Source organism: Scophthalmus maximus, chromosome 1 (assembly GCF_022379125.1).
Source record: "Scophthalmus maximus strain ysfricsl-2021 chromosome 1, ASM2237912v1, whole genome shotgun sequence".
Lineage (NCBI taxonomy): Eukaryota > Metazoa > Chordata > Actinopteri > Pleuronectiformes > Scophthalmidae > Scophthalmus > Scophthalmus maximus.
This window is the reverse complement of record NC_061515.1, coordinates 10,522,288-10,538,679: the sequence shown is the minus strand read 5'-3', so window position 1 is coordinate 10,538,679 and position 16,392 is coordinate 10,522,288. Positions and strand designations below refer to the sequence as shown.

General features: G+C 45.5%; 2 protein-coding genes across 3 annotated transcripts; both read right to left on the bottom strand.

The window, feature by feature from the left end:
- Nucleotides 1–733: 733 nt before the first annotated feature.
- Nucleotides 734–8,914, bottom strand: colq (collagen-like tail subunit (single strand of homotrimer) of asymmetric acetylcholinesterase). Of its 2 annotated transcripts, none has more exons than XM_035640823.2 (17): nt 8,717–8,914; nt 8,005–8,114; nt 7,661–7,768; nt 6,819–6,863; nt 6,600–6,626; nt 5,668–5,739; nt 5,353–5,415; nt 5,215–5,241; nt 5,068–5,112; nt 4,905–4,940; nt 4,700–4,780; nt 4,423–4,519; nt 3,715–3,845; nt 3,238–3,357; nt 2,608–2,749; nt 2,414–2,516; nt 734–2,307 (listed from the first exon to the last, which is right to left on the bottom strand). In XM_035640823.2, exons 1-17 carry the CDS (start codon nt 8,811–8,813, stop codon nt 2,238–2,240), a joined length of 1,374 nt encoding a protein of 457 aa, XP_035496716.1. In that variant the 5' UTR covers nt 8,814–8,914; the 3' UTR covers nt 734–2,237. The 2 variants fall into 2 exon arrangements, with proteins under 2 accessions (XP_035496716.1, XP_035496726.1); XM_035640833.2 differs by having other exon boundaries at nt 2,608–2,734.
- Nucleotides 8,915–9,927: 1,013 nt separating this feature from the next.
- Nucleotides 9,928–16,309, bottom strand: hacl1 (2-hydroxyacyl-CoA lyase 1). The gene is made up of 17 exons (XM_035639988.2): nt 16,139–16,309; nt 15,502–15,606; nt 15,367–15,407; nt 15,209–15,289; nt 15,018–15,090; nt 14,858–14,935; nt 14,668–14,762; nt 14,456–14,568; nt 14,210–14,345; nt 13,567–13,672; nt 13,343–13,426; nt 13,109–13,210; nt 12,830–12,984; nt 11,987–12,145; nt 11,775–11,882; nt 11,488–11,674; nt 9,928–10,161 (listed from the first exon to the last, which is right to left on the bottom strand). The coding sequence occupies exons 1-17, from the start codon at nt 16,187–16,189 to the stop codon at nt 10,129–10,131; spliced, it is 1,707 nt and encodes a 568-aa protein (XP_035495881.2). The 5' UTR covers nt 16,190–16,309; the 3' UTR covers nt 9,928–10,128.
- Nucleotides 16,310–16,392: the final 83 nt, after the last annotated feature.

Sequence of the window (16,392 nt, the reverse complement as noted above, 5' to 3'; positions counted from 1 at the left end):
GCAGATCTGCAGCCCACTGCAACATTTGGTGGTGCGCCGAGACATCTGTGGCACAAATCTGATCGGACTGGTTGAGGGAATGCACATGATGGGATAAATACACCGAGGTAAGCTTTTACTCAGACATCTCAGCGGACAAATTGTCCTGATCTGATTTTGAAAAAGAAATAGGGCCTGCTAATGGAGTTAAATGGTCTCATCGAGCCTCCCAACATCCCTGCTGCCGCACTGGCTGGCATCCCGTCCCCAACCCCTGTATCACCGGGGCCCATCTCCAGAACACAGAACACAGAACACAGAACACAGGCCGAGGGGCTTCACACAGAGACACAGGCCGAGGGGCTTCACACAGAGACACAGGCCGAGGGGCTTCACACGAGGGGCTTCACACAGAGACACAGGACGAGGGGCTTCACACAGAGACACAGGCCGAGGGGCTTCACACAGAGACACAGGCACGGAGAGCTGAACAAACATATCGCCACGTCAGAGAGCACTGTGACCTCTCTGGTCACTATTCAGTCTATCACAGCACTTTGCAAGGACCTGCTGACAGCATCCTTTCTTTCTTTTTTTTCTTCTTTTTGTTCACTTGATAGACATCAGTTGTTTTTTGTTTGTTTTGCTTCTTACAGCGAGGGAACAGCAACAGCATCTCTGTTGTGCTGCTTGCACAGCTCACAGACCGGAAGCAGCGGCCCCTGAACAAAAGTGCGTGACGCGAGTAAAGGACTCGAGTTACCCGTTTTATTTTTCCACTTTCTTTTTATACAGCTACTGTAAAAATCATATCAGAGGCAATGAAACGAAAAATGAACTCTTCACTATCCCAGTCACAGTGAATAATATATATGTATTTTTTAAAAAGGCCTCACAGTAACAGTTACGATACAGCACAGCAGCACAACAGTCAACACACGTCTCCTGACAGGGTTTCAGCCCTGTGCATAATTCATCACTATCATAAACGTCGTGTTCTCAAGACACCGGCTGTACATGCGGACGACCACGGGGATTCACAGAAACAGAATGGGGCTGGTTTCACAAATCATTAGCACGGTACCACAAAGCATGCGGACCCAATATAGTAACAGTCTTTATCTTTCGATTGCTTTATTTATTTATCTATTTATCTATTACAGAAGAATCGCTTCATAACACCTGACTACACCTAAGTATGTCTGAGAAGAAAAAACGCTCTCCCTTGGCACTGTGACTGATACAGTAGCTTATGGAAAATGTCAGCTTATATCGGCAAAGTCGTTTTCACTATTGGTGCCCAGCACACAGCAGACTACACCTACACTGTTAAGTTTACTGTTGAGTTTCTCTGTATATACTGTAAGACAGAACGACTGGATAAAGAGGTAATAGAGTAAATACAGTAATGACCAAGGAGGGTGGAATTGAAACCCCCCCCCCCCCCCCAGTAGCAGCTACAGACTATTCCAGCCTCCCCTGTGCAGTCAGAAAAATTAAGAACGTAACAGTTTCAAGCCTTCACATACAGTATATTTCATGTGTCGTCGGAGCACAGGGAAGGAGCTTGATCGGCTCTGGTTTGAGTTGCCTGTGTGGCCCGGTGCACAGTCACTGGAGGACCGCCCGTGCACGGTGCCGTGTGGCGCTACATCACACCTGCTGGTTCCTGAGAAGTACTCTGACGTGTCCCCGTCACCGGGCAATGACGTCCGGTCTTAATATCACCACCCGATCTCCGAAGCACACGCGCTGACCTCGCCTCACAATGAGCCCTGCGCCGATGGGATGATGATGATGATGATGAGAGTGCACAGGCTCACGTGTTCGGAGAGTGACGGTCCCGCGCGCGTCCTGCGCACGGTCCCGCGCGCGTCCGGCTCATCAGCCGTCACGTGCACGTGCCGAGTCCGGTCCGACCGGGCCCGTGGTGACGGGCTGCAGTTGTCCCGTGCAATTGTCTCATGTCGTGGGTTAAAGTCGATCGACTCCATACCTCCGGGGGAGCCACGTGGCATCTCAGCAGCAATACAGTTATTTATTTTTATATATATATATATATATACGAATGTTTGTGTTTTTCTTTTGTCATACATTCAGTTGGCTTCCTCTTCAGAGTCTCTTCGCTTGGAGCGTTATTATTATTTATATTTGTGTGTGTGTGTGTGTGTGTGTGTGTGTGTGTATGGATATATATTCCTGCAGTGTGTCGAGCAAACAGCACACGGAGGATCCCGCTACGCTGTCCAGCTTCCTCCTCAAGTGAAGTACTTGCAGTTCGTGGAGTCAATAACGCAGAATCGTGTGCACTTGAGCTGACCGTATGACCTGCCATGTGACACACACACACACACACACGCGCGCGGGTCAACACAAACAGCTGTCTTCTTAATGTAGATACAAACAAACAAACCCAGTTGCACACTGTGCTCACCCAGGAAGATATGAGTTACACGTCTGGTATCCGAAGTCCTTTCCATCGCACTCCTCGGCCCCGTCATAGCGATAGCCGTCTCCACAGTACGCGTGTCGACACTCTGTGGCGAGGGGAGAGCAGGGGGGGGGGGGGGGGTCATGTTACAACTGACACGTTACCGCCGGGCCGCGCAACATGCACGCGTGACTCACTGACGCAGCCGTCGGTGACGACTCGGTTTCTGTCGTCGCACTCCTCCCCGCTGGAGACCTGCACCATCCCGTCGCCACAGTAACCGTCGTCGTCGGGTGCGTTTTCCATGGACTGGAACGGAGTCAGCTGGAATGGGAAAGTCTGTCACAGAGGTTAAAAGGTTGCAAGGCAGCAAAACAACTGCACACGTGGAGCAGCAGTATTTTTGTATTTTTGTCAACATATGTAATGATAGTAGTTGATGAGGTCCTCATCATTTGTACTTTGGACGATTACCTCAGAGGCCTTTTGATAACCTTTTGACCTTTCCTTTGAAACCCCCTCCAATCTTCCTTTTTACCTTGCATGACCAGATGTTGCATAATACCTTCTGAAGTCCTATATAAGTCTATGTTTTACAAAGTGTCTGCAGAGTTGTCCCTTTGGCTGGATGCTCTCCAAGCTCTGCAGGGCTTGTATTGATGCTGGTCTTTTTGTCATAAACCTTTATATACAATCAAGACGGTGTCGGCGGACTTCTCTTCAATACATCTTCACATCATCGCTACTTAATATACAACAACAACAACAACAACAACAACAACAAGAAGTTAATACCAGATTTTTGCTGCATGTTGGACATGCGTTACCTGGATTGGCAGCCAGCCATCAACGTCTTTGAAATAAAGAGATCTCTGGTCCTTGCGGAATGCGAGAGCGTTATCGGTGTGAAGGCGCTCCAGTTCCTCCTCGTTGCTTACGACGAATATCTGAATGACAGTCAAAGGGAGGGTTTCCTGTCAAGTTTGAAATATTAAGTGCATATTGAATTATGAGCTTCAGTCCCTTTGGAGTCCATTTGGAGATATCAAGCATCACAATTTTATATCCCAGCTGGCAATATCCATCTGCCCACTAGGCATACTTTTTTTTTATCTTTGAATAATGAACTCAAAAGTTATTGAAACCCAATAACCCAAAGATTTATGTGGAAATAACATAGTTTTGAGATACTTCCAATATAGATTTTTGAGACGTAATGAATGTATAGGCCCCATAACTTACACACCACAAAATATTGCACATAATTATAAACGTTTGATTGTAAAAAGACTACTCAGTCTCACCGCTGGTACTCGGAGATAGTTTCCTTTGGGGGAATAATCATCAACTGAAGAGCTGCTGACAGAGCCGCAGCTACACTTCCCAGCAGGCCCCGGTGGACCACGTGCTCCCTTTGTTGCAACCATGTAAACACCTAAACAGAAAAATCATTTATGGTATTCAAAGGCTCAAAAGAAGAGGCAAAAACAGGCTACATGCCTACTGCTTAATGGCTGAATGGGTTCAAGGGGAAAGTGTTGCAGAGAGTACAGGCGTACAGAAGCTGGTGTCAGTACAACAAGTCGTGAAAGCAGCGTGTGATATTATCTTTGATTCGTCAATCAATGGGCAGACACAATCAATTTAATTCGCGCAGAAACCTGATGAAGATAACAAATGTTACTTTAATTACGTGGTGACACAGTATTTGTAAAGCAGGAGGGAGGCTCGCCATCTGTGAATCCGTTTTAGCCACATGATGTCATAGCAAGAGCATCTTGTTTCACCTCAGGAGATCAGATTCCTCTGGTGCTAAATAAGACTCCTGGCGTTGGCCCTCACTCCTTTTGCTGATCGGGAGGGTTTCTTCTCCTATGCACAGTTTGTCGCACAGAGTCTCGGAGAACAGAGAAAGTGCAGAGCCACGCACAAACCAATGCCCTTTAAGGAGACCTCAAGTTTTCTGAAAGGATTTAAACGTTTAAAAAGAGTAAAAAGGTAAAAGATCTCACCTGTGGCAGGTGAACCAGGAGGGCCAGGGTGACCTTGGGGCCCCTGAGGGCCTGCAGGTCCCATAGGACCAACACTGCCCGTGTCCCCTTTGACTCCCTGAAACACAAGTAAAACAATGCACAAGCTGGTCAGCTGGTCAGATTTTTCTGTGCTCAAAATGTCCGATTGTACTCTCAGAATCGAGGCACAAATGTATCATAACTCCATATACTGTATTACTTCTGAAAGTGATGAAACGGTGCGACCAGAATGTTCACATGCCCACAAACACTTCACCTGCTTGCCTCTTTTCCCGGGTCGGCCCGTGGGTCCTCTGTTCCCTGAGATTCCAGGTTCTCCCTTTGGACCCATTTCGCCCTGAACGACAAATCACACCTCAACTTAACATTTCAGTTTGCTCGCATTTTTGAAGTTGCGCTTCTGGGTAACAAAATATAAAATGTCAAAAAGTCGTCCAACTTTCGTGAGTGCGTTTGCTCACTTTCTGTCCAAGCATTCCTGGGAAACCCATTGCGCCCTGTGGATACAGAGCAGTAAATGATAAAAGCATTGGCGATTGTGTACAGTGTATACTGTATATACATAGATATAGATGCCGACTACTTTAACATTTGCAGCAGCTACTACTCATACACTCTGCCCACCTTGTCGCCTTTCACTCCGATCTCGCCACGATCACCTCGGGAGCCCTGATGGAGCAGAACGCAGCCTTAACAAAATGTATACTTTGACTGAAAGCGGCTTCCACAAAAACTCAATGTGAATGATATTTGATAACATTGGTCATGTACCTTTTCCCCTTTAAACCCTTGTAAACCCTGGAGTGAAGATTAAAACACACACAAAATGTCCAAGGTGAAACAAATGAAAGGGAAAGAAGAGATCGTCATCGTCAAATGTCAACATTTGAGACTGAGTGTGGCTCGTACCCTCGGCCCAATTGGTCCTCTGGCTCCAGGCAAACCCATCAGCCCCGGGTCGCCTTTCTCGCCCTGACACAAGAAAAGATAGAATAACACAAATGTGTATTGGCTTTATTTTTTTGTAAATGTGTCTCAAAATATTAGCCCAACACCCTTAGAAGACACATTGAGCGCAGACTAGATTCAATCAGGCGCCTATATGGAAAAGAGTATGAACAATTTGTACCCATTGTACAAGTGGGTAAACTTATCTGCACTCACCTGCACTTACTGCTCTGTCATATGTTATATGGTCTATGTCATGAGGTCTGACTTACTCACTTTGGGCCCGCTTGGTCCCGGCCATCCAGCTGGTCCCTGCTTCCCAGGAAGTCCCTGAGGACCCGTCCGCCCCTGACAGAAGACATCCGTTTGATCCGAGACACAGACAGGGCTAATGCAAGGCTGATAAAACAACTGCTGAAGAATCTCTTGCAAGACGTTAATGAAATCAGAGTCACTTAAAGGTAAAGAAAAAAACTTAAGAGAAACCTAAATGCAAGATTTGCTGTTTAAGCTGACAGTCTGCTTGCTATAGTATTTATCAGACACTGCTGAACATGTGTGTGTGGGCGGGGGTGACTTTAACAAGCCCTGTCACATTGCTCTGTTTAATTAAATGATGGGCCGTATATAGAACAGGAGTCAGGAGAACAGGAGAATAAAATGATTTATGACCTGGCTGAAGCACTAAGCCAAATTGCACCGCAGTGCCGCAAAGCTGCTCTGTCGGACCACCGGCAAGTGAAGCTCTCCCACCAGGCCGCTTTTACCGCCCAACCACAGCGACCGATCATTAAGCAGGTCACTTCTCCCCCGCCTGCCGTGACCAAACCCGTGTTGTCCGGCTTCCAATCGAGCTGTGCCGGGGCTCATCCATCCCTCTCCAACAGAGAAGGAGGGAGGGCCTCGGACGCGGCGCCGCGATGCTGGATGTCTTTGAGGGGGATCGATCAGGCAGCGAGCTCTCCTTCTGAGAGGAGGCCAACAGCGCGTTAACTCCCTCTGCTATCAAAAACAGCCCGTCTCAGCAGCTCTGGGTCCCTCGCGTCCCGACAACCTGTCTGTTCCGTCTCCCGTCAGAGTTGCCCTCGCTCACAATTCCTCGACGCAAACACAACCAGGCACCAGGCGGTGCTCCGAGTTTACAGCTATCTCATTTTTCATCAAATCCACTTAGCGGAAAATATGGAGTGATTAATGGAGACTCTCACCTTTTGCCCAGGTCTTCCAATTTCTCCCTGACAACAGGATGTCGAGGAGAGGGGGACAAGGACAGCGGCCGTTTAATACACTTGCAGCAGGCATCATTCCAGTCACGTGCAGCAGGTCAATTCAATTTGAGCCCACTAAATAATGAGCAGTCTGTAAAATGTATAATGACCAATGTGTAAATGAGATGAGACTGGAACACGGAGAGGTGAACTGCTTACCTTTTCTCCCTTAAATCCTCCTATCCCAGGTAATCCAGGGGGGCCCTGATGAGCACAGAAATAAATTAATACACAGCAGCTGCTCGTAAATCCCAGAGACAGCCATCTAAATTAGTTTATTGTCCACCACAAAGTCACGTCTGCTCATGGAGGCCCAGAGCTGCAGTTTCAATTAGCTAAAGGCTGAGTGGCCACTATTGATTTAAAAAGTGCCTTGTGGGTCTCTTTTCATAAAGTGGAATGCTTCCGCGGTTCAGCTGGTGCCGGAGCAGCCCGGTAGGGGCAAACACAGCAAAGGCTTTGACAATCATTGGGGCGACTCTGCTTTGCACTGATGAAAACGCTGAGCTAACCACTGGAGGAGGTTTGGTGCACGAGAACTTATCGATCCAAAATGTCTGTACCTCCCGTCACTGAAGTACACAAACACATGGACCCACGCTCGCGTTGGTAATCCCCGGAATTTACGCAGCACAGTCCGCCTTTCCAGGCAGACAGCTCTTCGGACCGCTTCTGAGAATGATGTGTGGCGCACTGGCAGCCAGTGGAAAAAGGCTATTTGTGTCTCAGCTAAATGTAGAGCGTTAATGTGCCACTGTGTTTCCTGGGTCAGAGAAATCCCCCGTTCTCTGCTCGGCAGGAACTCTCGAGTTGGAGGGGAGATGAGGTGTAGCACTTCGCCCCGAGTATTGAATCTTGACACCTTAAATCTATGCAGACTCCAAAGCATTTAAGATTTAACAGTATGGGATTTGGCCAAACTAACAGTGAATCATGTCTAAGATCCCCAGTACATTATTAATGCTTGGATGATGATGTTTGGGAAGATGTCTGGGACCTACCTGAGGTCCAGGAGGACCAGCAGGCCCAGGGGGGGCTCGGACGCAGGCAGAACCTTTGTCCACATTGCGCAGCTCAGTCCCAGCACCATTATTTGAAACGCCTTCATTCTGCAAAAGTATAAAATATATGAGTAAGACACTGTATTTCTTTTTGAAAGAACTCTTTGAAGATGGGAGTTATACTGAAATAGTATTCACATTATTCACACAGACATTTATTAAATCATTTCTTCCTACAAACATCTTCCAATCACGTCTTTTGACTCAAAAGATGTATTTTTCGCCCCAAGGACACATTAACAGTCAGATATTCCACAATAGAAAGTCACATGACTTTGACTCACATGAGCGTGGTGGCGCCAAAGTGAAGGGGGTGGAGGAAAGAGTGGGGGCGGAGGTGGGCTCAGTAAACAGCACGGGCTGAATCTCTTCTGCTGCTCCTGGGACCTGAGAGCTGTGCAAGGTGTGCATGCATGTCAGTCGCAACCGGCACCGGCGCCACATGTGAAACTGTACAGCTGAATGTGGATCCCTTGACCTCTTCACCCAAAACGAGGGGAGGGATGCCCTCTGCTCGTGACACACGGACATGCGTGGGCGACTATTGTGTACACGTGATGTGACACGACAAAATGAGGGCAGTAAAACCAGGACGAATGGTGGAGGTTACAACATGCAGGGGCCCCGCGTCGGTGACAGGCAAACAGGTGCAAACTATCCGATCATGACACCCCTTCAGAGTTCCTCAAGCTGGACACAGATATGAGGTGCCACTGTGGCCTCTCGCTGAAGGACTGGAGCTGGTCTTGCTATTTATAGAGGCATTTCCAGTCGACCTCATGCGTGACAAGAAAATGAAAACAAGTGTATTTTTTTTTACTAACATAAAGGACTCAAACTGAATCCCAAAGCACGACATTCAGAATCCATGCTCTTACAGCTCCACTATCAGGATACCTGTGCAGTGCATGCATAATACTGTATGTACAATACAGTGTACACACACACACACACACACACACACACACATACACGCAGTATTACAAATGATCTTACCTGCTGAGAATGAAACAAAGCTGTCCAGAACAGAGGCCTGGGCCAGGCCATAACAGAACCACAGTGGCAGATACAATCCAAGTGTTAGGAGAGTCATGCTGCTCCAGATAGTTGCCAGACTTTTATTTCTGAGCCACAGCAGCCCCTCACACGCTGCCTTGTCTCTCTCCCTCTCTCTTCACTGTCCTCTCCCCTCTGTGCTCCCCTCCCTCTCCGCTCGCTCGGCTCAGTCTCCTCTACGCCCTCAGAAGAGGGGACGCTGACCAATGCCCATTAAATCTTTCCTGTGCATCCTTGTGAGCTAAAATTACAGGAGAGAGCCCGCCAGCTGCTTGGAGTGCCAATATTTGATCTCTACAACTGCAGGGGGGCAGCTTTTGTTTTTTGCACTCCTCTCACAAGGAGACACATCACGGACAGCGGGCTTTTCTGTGAGAGATCTATAATGTGATTCTGCACGAGGGTGTAAGAGCACATTTGTGCACCATGTGTATCTGTCTGTGTTTTTTTTACCTCAGCCACCGTGCAACACAGAATCAATTTAGTGCAGGACAGTTTTATTGCCTAGTCTGTCCCACAACAGTAAGTGACTGCATTTCCAAGTGGGCTCTTTGGAGGATGTGAAAGCTGTTTAAGAAAACAAAACTAAACTGGAAATACAGACAACATTATTTCTAGAACACTTGAATTGAAATTATCTTTTTTATTTTTGCACTGACTATGCAAGCAAAAAAAACATATAATTTAAAATAAATAAATAAAACGTAAAATAATATTTTCACTTTCCCAGCATTTGCATTTGCATTTGCGTTCCAACCTTTTGCATGACAGGTCTAATAAGCCAATAATATGTGGGAGTAGAGCTCAAATGATTAGTTGAATAACTGATAGAAAATGTTTTAACAGTGAACAAGCATTTTGATAGTCTATTAATCGTGTCAGTCATTTTCCAAGCAAAAATACAAAATTGCCTGTTTTTTTAGGATGTTGGATTTAAGGATTTGCTGCAACTTTTCATTTTTACAGCATTGGAAACTGAATGTCTGTGCGTTTAGTACATAACTAGTCATTTTAATTTGTCACATTGGGCTTTAGGCAATTGTGAAATATTCTTTCACATCTTTAAATTTTTTTTATGCAAAACAATTAATGGAGACAATCATTAGAGTAACTAATAGTTGCAGCCCCGCGTAGGAGAAAAAATAAGCTGATTTGAGTAAAACACTTTTATTGTGGCATTATTTAGTTAATTTTAAACAAGTAAGAATCATTAAAAATATTCAATTATTTCATGGAAACAATCAGAAAAAAACCCAAAACAGCCGTATGCTTTCCCAGTTTGAGTTTCCAGAGGAAACACTGCTGTTCTGATAGTGTCCTGGAGGAAGGAGGAGGCGGGCCCCTCTTCACGTCTATAAGTTTGAGCGTGTGAGCCAGGGAAACTCCTGCAAATAGAGACAACACGGCATTAATATTAGACCTCCACAGATGATAGAGACATTTCACATAAAGGGCGTTTTGTGGCCTTGATGGATGCTCGAATCCATTTGACCTTCAAGTTCAGAGATTTAGTTGTGTAGAAACACAGAAAAGTTTGTCTTCACCCGTTACGGAAGACTCAGCTTTCAAACCTGACAGAAATGACTGACGGTCAGGAGACGCACGGTGATGGCAGCTAACCTCAAAGTCTTTCTGACGGACCACGCAGACAAGAGCGCAACCGTGGAGTAGCTCAGCGCCATGGAAACAGTCCTCAATACAACCTTCAAACATTTCTGCAAAGGGGTTGCGTGGATACATTCAACATAAACACAAGAGGGCCATGCTTTCTAATTATGGGGACCCCGAAATAGAAAGGTCATGTCGGCGTGAGGTGGAGGGATTGCGAGCCGAGTGCGACGGTTCTGCGCTGCACCTGGAGGGTCTGGATTATTGCTCTGTAAGACATGTCAGTCACGTCGCCCTATTAGCATGAGACAAGTAAACAACAAGCTGTTTCTGCGGCTCTGCGCCAATCACAAACTGCTTCTTTTTTTTTTGTTTTGTTACACTTTTGGCTGTACAGCTGCGACTGCTGCTGTGAAACAGACCTCGAATCCGAATGTATGAATTGGGCCCGTTATAAAGATTTACAAAAGAAACTATATAATTCAAATATAAAATACAAGCATAAGAGGTTTAAAAGAAAGTTCTTCAATGAATATAAGTAAACACAAGTCAAACATGAATAATTAATGTATAAATAATATGAATATTGTATAGTGTATTTACGTGGGATGATAAATATTATGGCTATTGCACAGAGTTTTAAGGTGACATGACATAAGTATGAGAAATAAATATTGAACATGATACATGTGATAATATCATAGACTATAACAGTCTCGTCGGACTTCTTCCACAGCTCTGGGGCTGTTTTTCAGTCTCTTAATCGACCTCATGAATGAACGATGACGTCTATTTTCACCTCTACCAGGTCGTGCCCCAGCCACCTTGATCAGGGGAACGATCGTGTCAGAGAAAAACCCCAGGAAGGAATATTACAATAGTGCTTAGGAAGTGGCAATGCAGCATCAATTACATCCTCAACCACCAGGGGGCGGAGCATTTCCACAGGACAGACGCTCTAAAGATTTTCCCTCTCATCACTGCATCTGAAGTGGTCAAATTCAGCTTCGCGACAGAACTCCAGGGGTTTCACTCATTTGTGACCCGCGGCACTCAAGAAGACTCGACACTCGTACAGTATACTCCCGAGAGGAGACGATCACCTGCTGCTTCCTGTCAGAGGAAGGGTCGATCAGCACGTTGAGGAGACTCGGCCTCTCCCAGTCACTCAGGCTGAGCTGCAGGGCACCGCGCAGCTCCTCCGCCGTCCTCACCAGGAAGCCTCGACCTCCGAACGCCGTCATGATCTGGTCGTAGCGTGCCTCGGGCAGGAGGGTCACTGGAGGGGCTCTGACAAGCAACACGGTCACTTCAGATACCTTTTCATTAAGTCACAGCTGATCGCATGGAGTAAATAGGGAATGTACTGTATCATGATCGCCTGGCTCACATAGAGGTCAGATCTCCCATTTTTGCCATTTCTTTCCACGTCTCAGGATCCACTCCGCTGTATATACCATTATTATTGACCACGATAATGACCACGGGTAGGTTGTACCTATTTAAAAAAACAAGAATAATGTAATGTGAAGTTGTGAAATTAAGCTGCAATGGGAGGTTGAACCAAATCTAATGCATAGAAAGGGAGAAATCAAAACCTACCTGCACATGGTTTCAACCTCCATGCCAGAAAATCCAAAGGCACTGTCTCCCTCCACGCAGACGACTCTCCTGCCTCTGTTCTCGCTCCTCTCCATGGCAGCGGCAGCTATCGCAAAACCGAGGCCAACTCCCATTGTTCCAAATGTGCCAGCATCCAACCTGCACATTGTCAGCATTAGCCAACCGCAGGCTACAAACATGTGCAGCGACTTAAAGACTTAAAGATGTAAAAATAAACCAATCAATTATTTTAGTATGGAAATCAAAATTAACTCTGGAATAGAAAAATATCTCCCAATAGGCTGGGGTCATTTAAACGGCTGATAATACCATAGAGTACCTGCCCGATAAAGCCAAACCCAGGAAAGGTTTGGAGCAGCTTGAACATATTTACAATAATTCTGGGTCACTCATCATTTGCAGGGTGTTGGAATGACGACCGATTTTTCGGGGCCAATAGCGATATTCATATCCGATACTGATACAATGACTGATATATACATTGGCAATGATTCCTAAGATGTTGTTATCAACCCATTATGACAGAAATTGAATTGAGGTATGTTATATTATAGTTTAACCCTATATTTTGTAATGAACAACTATAAATAAAAAAGGAAACACAAGTACAACCAAAAACATAAACTTGAGTAAAGAAAAAAAAAAAGAACAAAAATTGCTCATACTGTAAATTAAAACGTAAATGAACGCTGATACAGCTTTGCCTATGAAAGACTCCTATCAGACAACTTTCATGTGTGCGGTTATGTTTCCAATTCAAAGCGAAAAGAAAGAGCTGGAGTGAACAAGCAGACAACTGAGAAGAGTGTCTGGCGGCCCTACCTGTGTCGGGGCAGGTAGTTGTTCAACATGGTGCGTCCTATGTCCATGGTGTTTGCCCCCTCGCTGACGATGATGCAGTCGTGCGGCAGCAGCTGAGCGACGTGGTGAAACACTGTGTAGTAGCTCATGGGTAACGTTGACCGCAGAGCGAGGGCCTGTGGGGAGACGAAGGGCAAACAAATCTTGTGAATTTGCATATATAAATAACAACAAAGCAGTATACTACATATTCAATTATTGTCACAAGCTTTTTCATAAGTGAGTCTCCAGTTAACCCACCTTTGATATTTTTGCATTTGCAGCAATTTTGTCCTTCAGTGTGCTCCACCACTCAGCATCAGAGGGATATTTCCACACATCATTATGGACACACTGGAGGAGCTGAAGGAGAAAACAAACAAACAATGAATCAAACAGAGATTTGAGATTTGATTTGTGGGAGTGTACTCCCACAGAGACCACATAGAGACAGATGTGAGTGTTTGTGTGTAAACCTAGTTGCAGTGAAGGTACCTGAGTGACAATAGCATTGATGTCTCCCAGGAGAGCAGCAGCAGGCCTCACATTGTTCCCCATCTCCTCCGCACAAAGGTCAACCTGCAAACAGAGCACGACTGTGAGGCACATTTACTCCAGCGTTGAGTAAAAATTGGTGTTTTTCACCAATCCTGCACAAAAAACAACATTGGCTTTATGGCGGTGAGGCACCCTTACTTTTGACCTGCTCATTTACAAACCTGGATGACTTTGACATCGGGGTCAAATCTTGGCGGAAGACCAAAGTGCAGAATCCAATTGAGCCTGGCTCCAAGCAGAAGGACAGCATCGGCCTGGAGAAGAGCTCTGACAGAAAAAGAGCAGGAAGAGGATATTTTTTAGCAAATGTATTGAGAAAAACAGTATTACATACAACTTTATATCTCGAGAAATAGGAGTCATCAGGGATGGACAGCAAAGCAAAAATATAGTGAATGTAACACTTCACAACTTGATCAATTGCAAATTGTTTCCGAGCTGTGCACCGGACACGAAAAGATAACAGACAGACGGATAGATGGACACACTGATCACTATTCTCCCGTATACAATGCGGGGGGATAAAAAAAACTAAAACATTTATAAGACATTTATATTCATATGAAGTCTTTCTTTTGTGGCCGTCAGCGGACTTTGGTATCTGATTTTTCGGGGGTTGCATCTCTTGTGTCTGAAAACATTCAGCCCGATGCTCCTTTTGACTTTGAATGAGTCACAATAAATAATGTAAATGCAGAATCTTTTTTTTTTAATCAATTTTAACATTGGAGATAAAACTTCATTCAATCATACTTTGAGGCTGAGATACGCATGTCATTTTTTTGATTCCTGCAACATTCTCACCTTGAGCGGGCAGCAGCCACACAGTTGGGGTGATCATCGGGCAGCACTCCTTTCCCCATGGGGGTGGGCAGGAACGGCAAACCGCTCAACTCCACAAACTCCCTCAGAGCAACTTCTGCTCGACCATAAGCTGCTCCTGTTGTGCAAAACCAGTTATTTTCTTAGTATTATCATCGCAACTTATTTGATGATACTCTGTTTCACCAGTAGGAGATACTGACAATGTTTTTGTTTTTTTTATGTTACCTTTGCCGATGATGACTAAGGGTCTTTTAGCTGCTTTCAAGACAGAGATGGCCTCGGCGATCGCACCGTGCTCGGCCAAACTCGCTGGTGGGGCTGGACAACAGGAGACAACTCTGCAGGAGAGAAACAAACTTCTCTCAGTGTCTTTACACTTATGTGATACTATCAAAAAAAAGAGTATTTGAAATCGATCTATAAACATGACAGCAGACCTGACGTTGCTCCTGTCAATTTTAGCGTTGACCATGTCCCCTGCAATGTCAACGTAACAAGCACCCGGACGCCCGTACATGCTGGTTCGAACTGCCTACACATGCAACCAAACATTAAAGTTTGTCATGAGTGAGATGTAATATGAGGGAAAAAAACATGGGACAGCATAACGTGTGTTTGAGCCGTTACCTTCTCTATCACTGAGGGGATGGCTTCCAGGCCGCTGGGTCTGGCAGAGAACTTGCTGTAAAGGCGACATGCCTCCACCTGACGACAAATAGAAACACAGTGTCAACTTAATGAAGCGTCAACGCCCGGGCACACATTCTAACATGAAGGCGTGCTTTACCTGGGGGAACTCCTGGAAGGCCCCCGCTGTTTCCTGGTTGCGATCGGAGGAGCCTCCAATAACGACCACAGGCCTGTGCACAGGATACATTATTATTAACTTTATGGCCACGGACGCAATTTAAATCTATATGCATTGTGAAAAAAATAAAAAAATAAAAATAAACATCAGGTTATTTAGAAGAGCCATACCAGCAGTTCACGTTAGCGTTGGCCATCCCACCCAGCGCATGGATGAGTCCAGGTCCTGACACCACCAGGCAGGCCCCTGGTCTGGACACAGACAACATGTCAGATACACACTCACATCCTCATCACAGTGTGTTCTGCCCTGCAGGTCCTCGTCTTACCTCCCTGTGAGATATCCAATGGCGGAGGCTGCGTAGCAGGCCTGTTGTGTGACAGGCACATTTTATGTTGACGCAGTGTAAACAATGCATTACAGTTGCAGCAGTGTGGCAGAATAATAGGTTGTTTTTTGTTACCGCTTGCTCGTTGCGCATTCCCACATATCTGATCCCTGCAGCCTGAGCGGCCATGGCCACTTCGATGACAGGAACACCGACTATCCCGAACATGTACTCCACTTTCTGCAAGGAGAGAAGTTTCTTCTGAACACACTCAACACTTAAAGTATACAACTTTTATCAATATGGTACAGGTAATCGATTAGTGATTGACTTCTAAATTAATCATCAACTATTTTGATAATCGAATAATCGGTTCAAGTAGTTTTAATGGGGAAAAGTCAAAATTCTCTATCAGCTTCTGAAACGTGAATATTTTCTGGTTTCTTTGCTCCTCTATGACAGTAAACTAAATATCTTTGGTGTGTGGACACAACAAAACAGATTTGGGAAACACAATCGACATTTTTCACCCTTTCTATTACATATTTTGGAGCAAACAACTAATCGATTAATCGAGAAAATAATCGTTAGATGCAGCCCGAGTGATTACAAATAGCAATACACAGCATTTTTTTTACAGTATTAAGTATTTATTCATTCTGACAGTGCGACAGGTGAACTTTGACACAGTTTTAGCAATCGAAGTGCATAGTTCAACACACACACACACACACGTGAGCTCACAGTGATCGTGGATTTTAAATGGTCTCACCTGAGCCTTTAGAGACTCAGCGATCAGCTGAGCTCCCGTCACGTCCTCCATGGCTCCTCAGAGACAACTCTCGTGAACCTGCAGGACAAACTAGTTTGGACAAAACTGTCACAAACTGCTCGTTTGTAAATTCACCCTGAACCCACCCCTGTTTGTATCACTTCCGACTTCCGAGCCAATGACGGGAGCCACTGAGTGTGACGTCAGAACAAGACCCTTTCGCATCATTTTGCAGCCAACAGACAAATTGCATA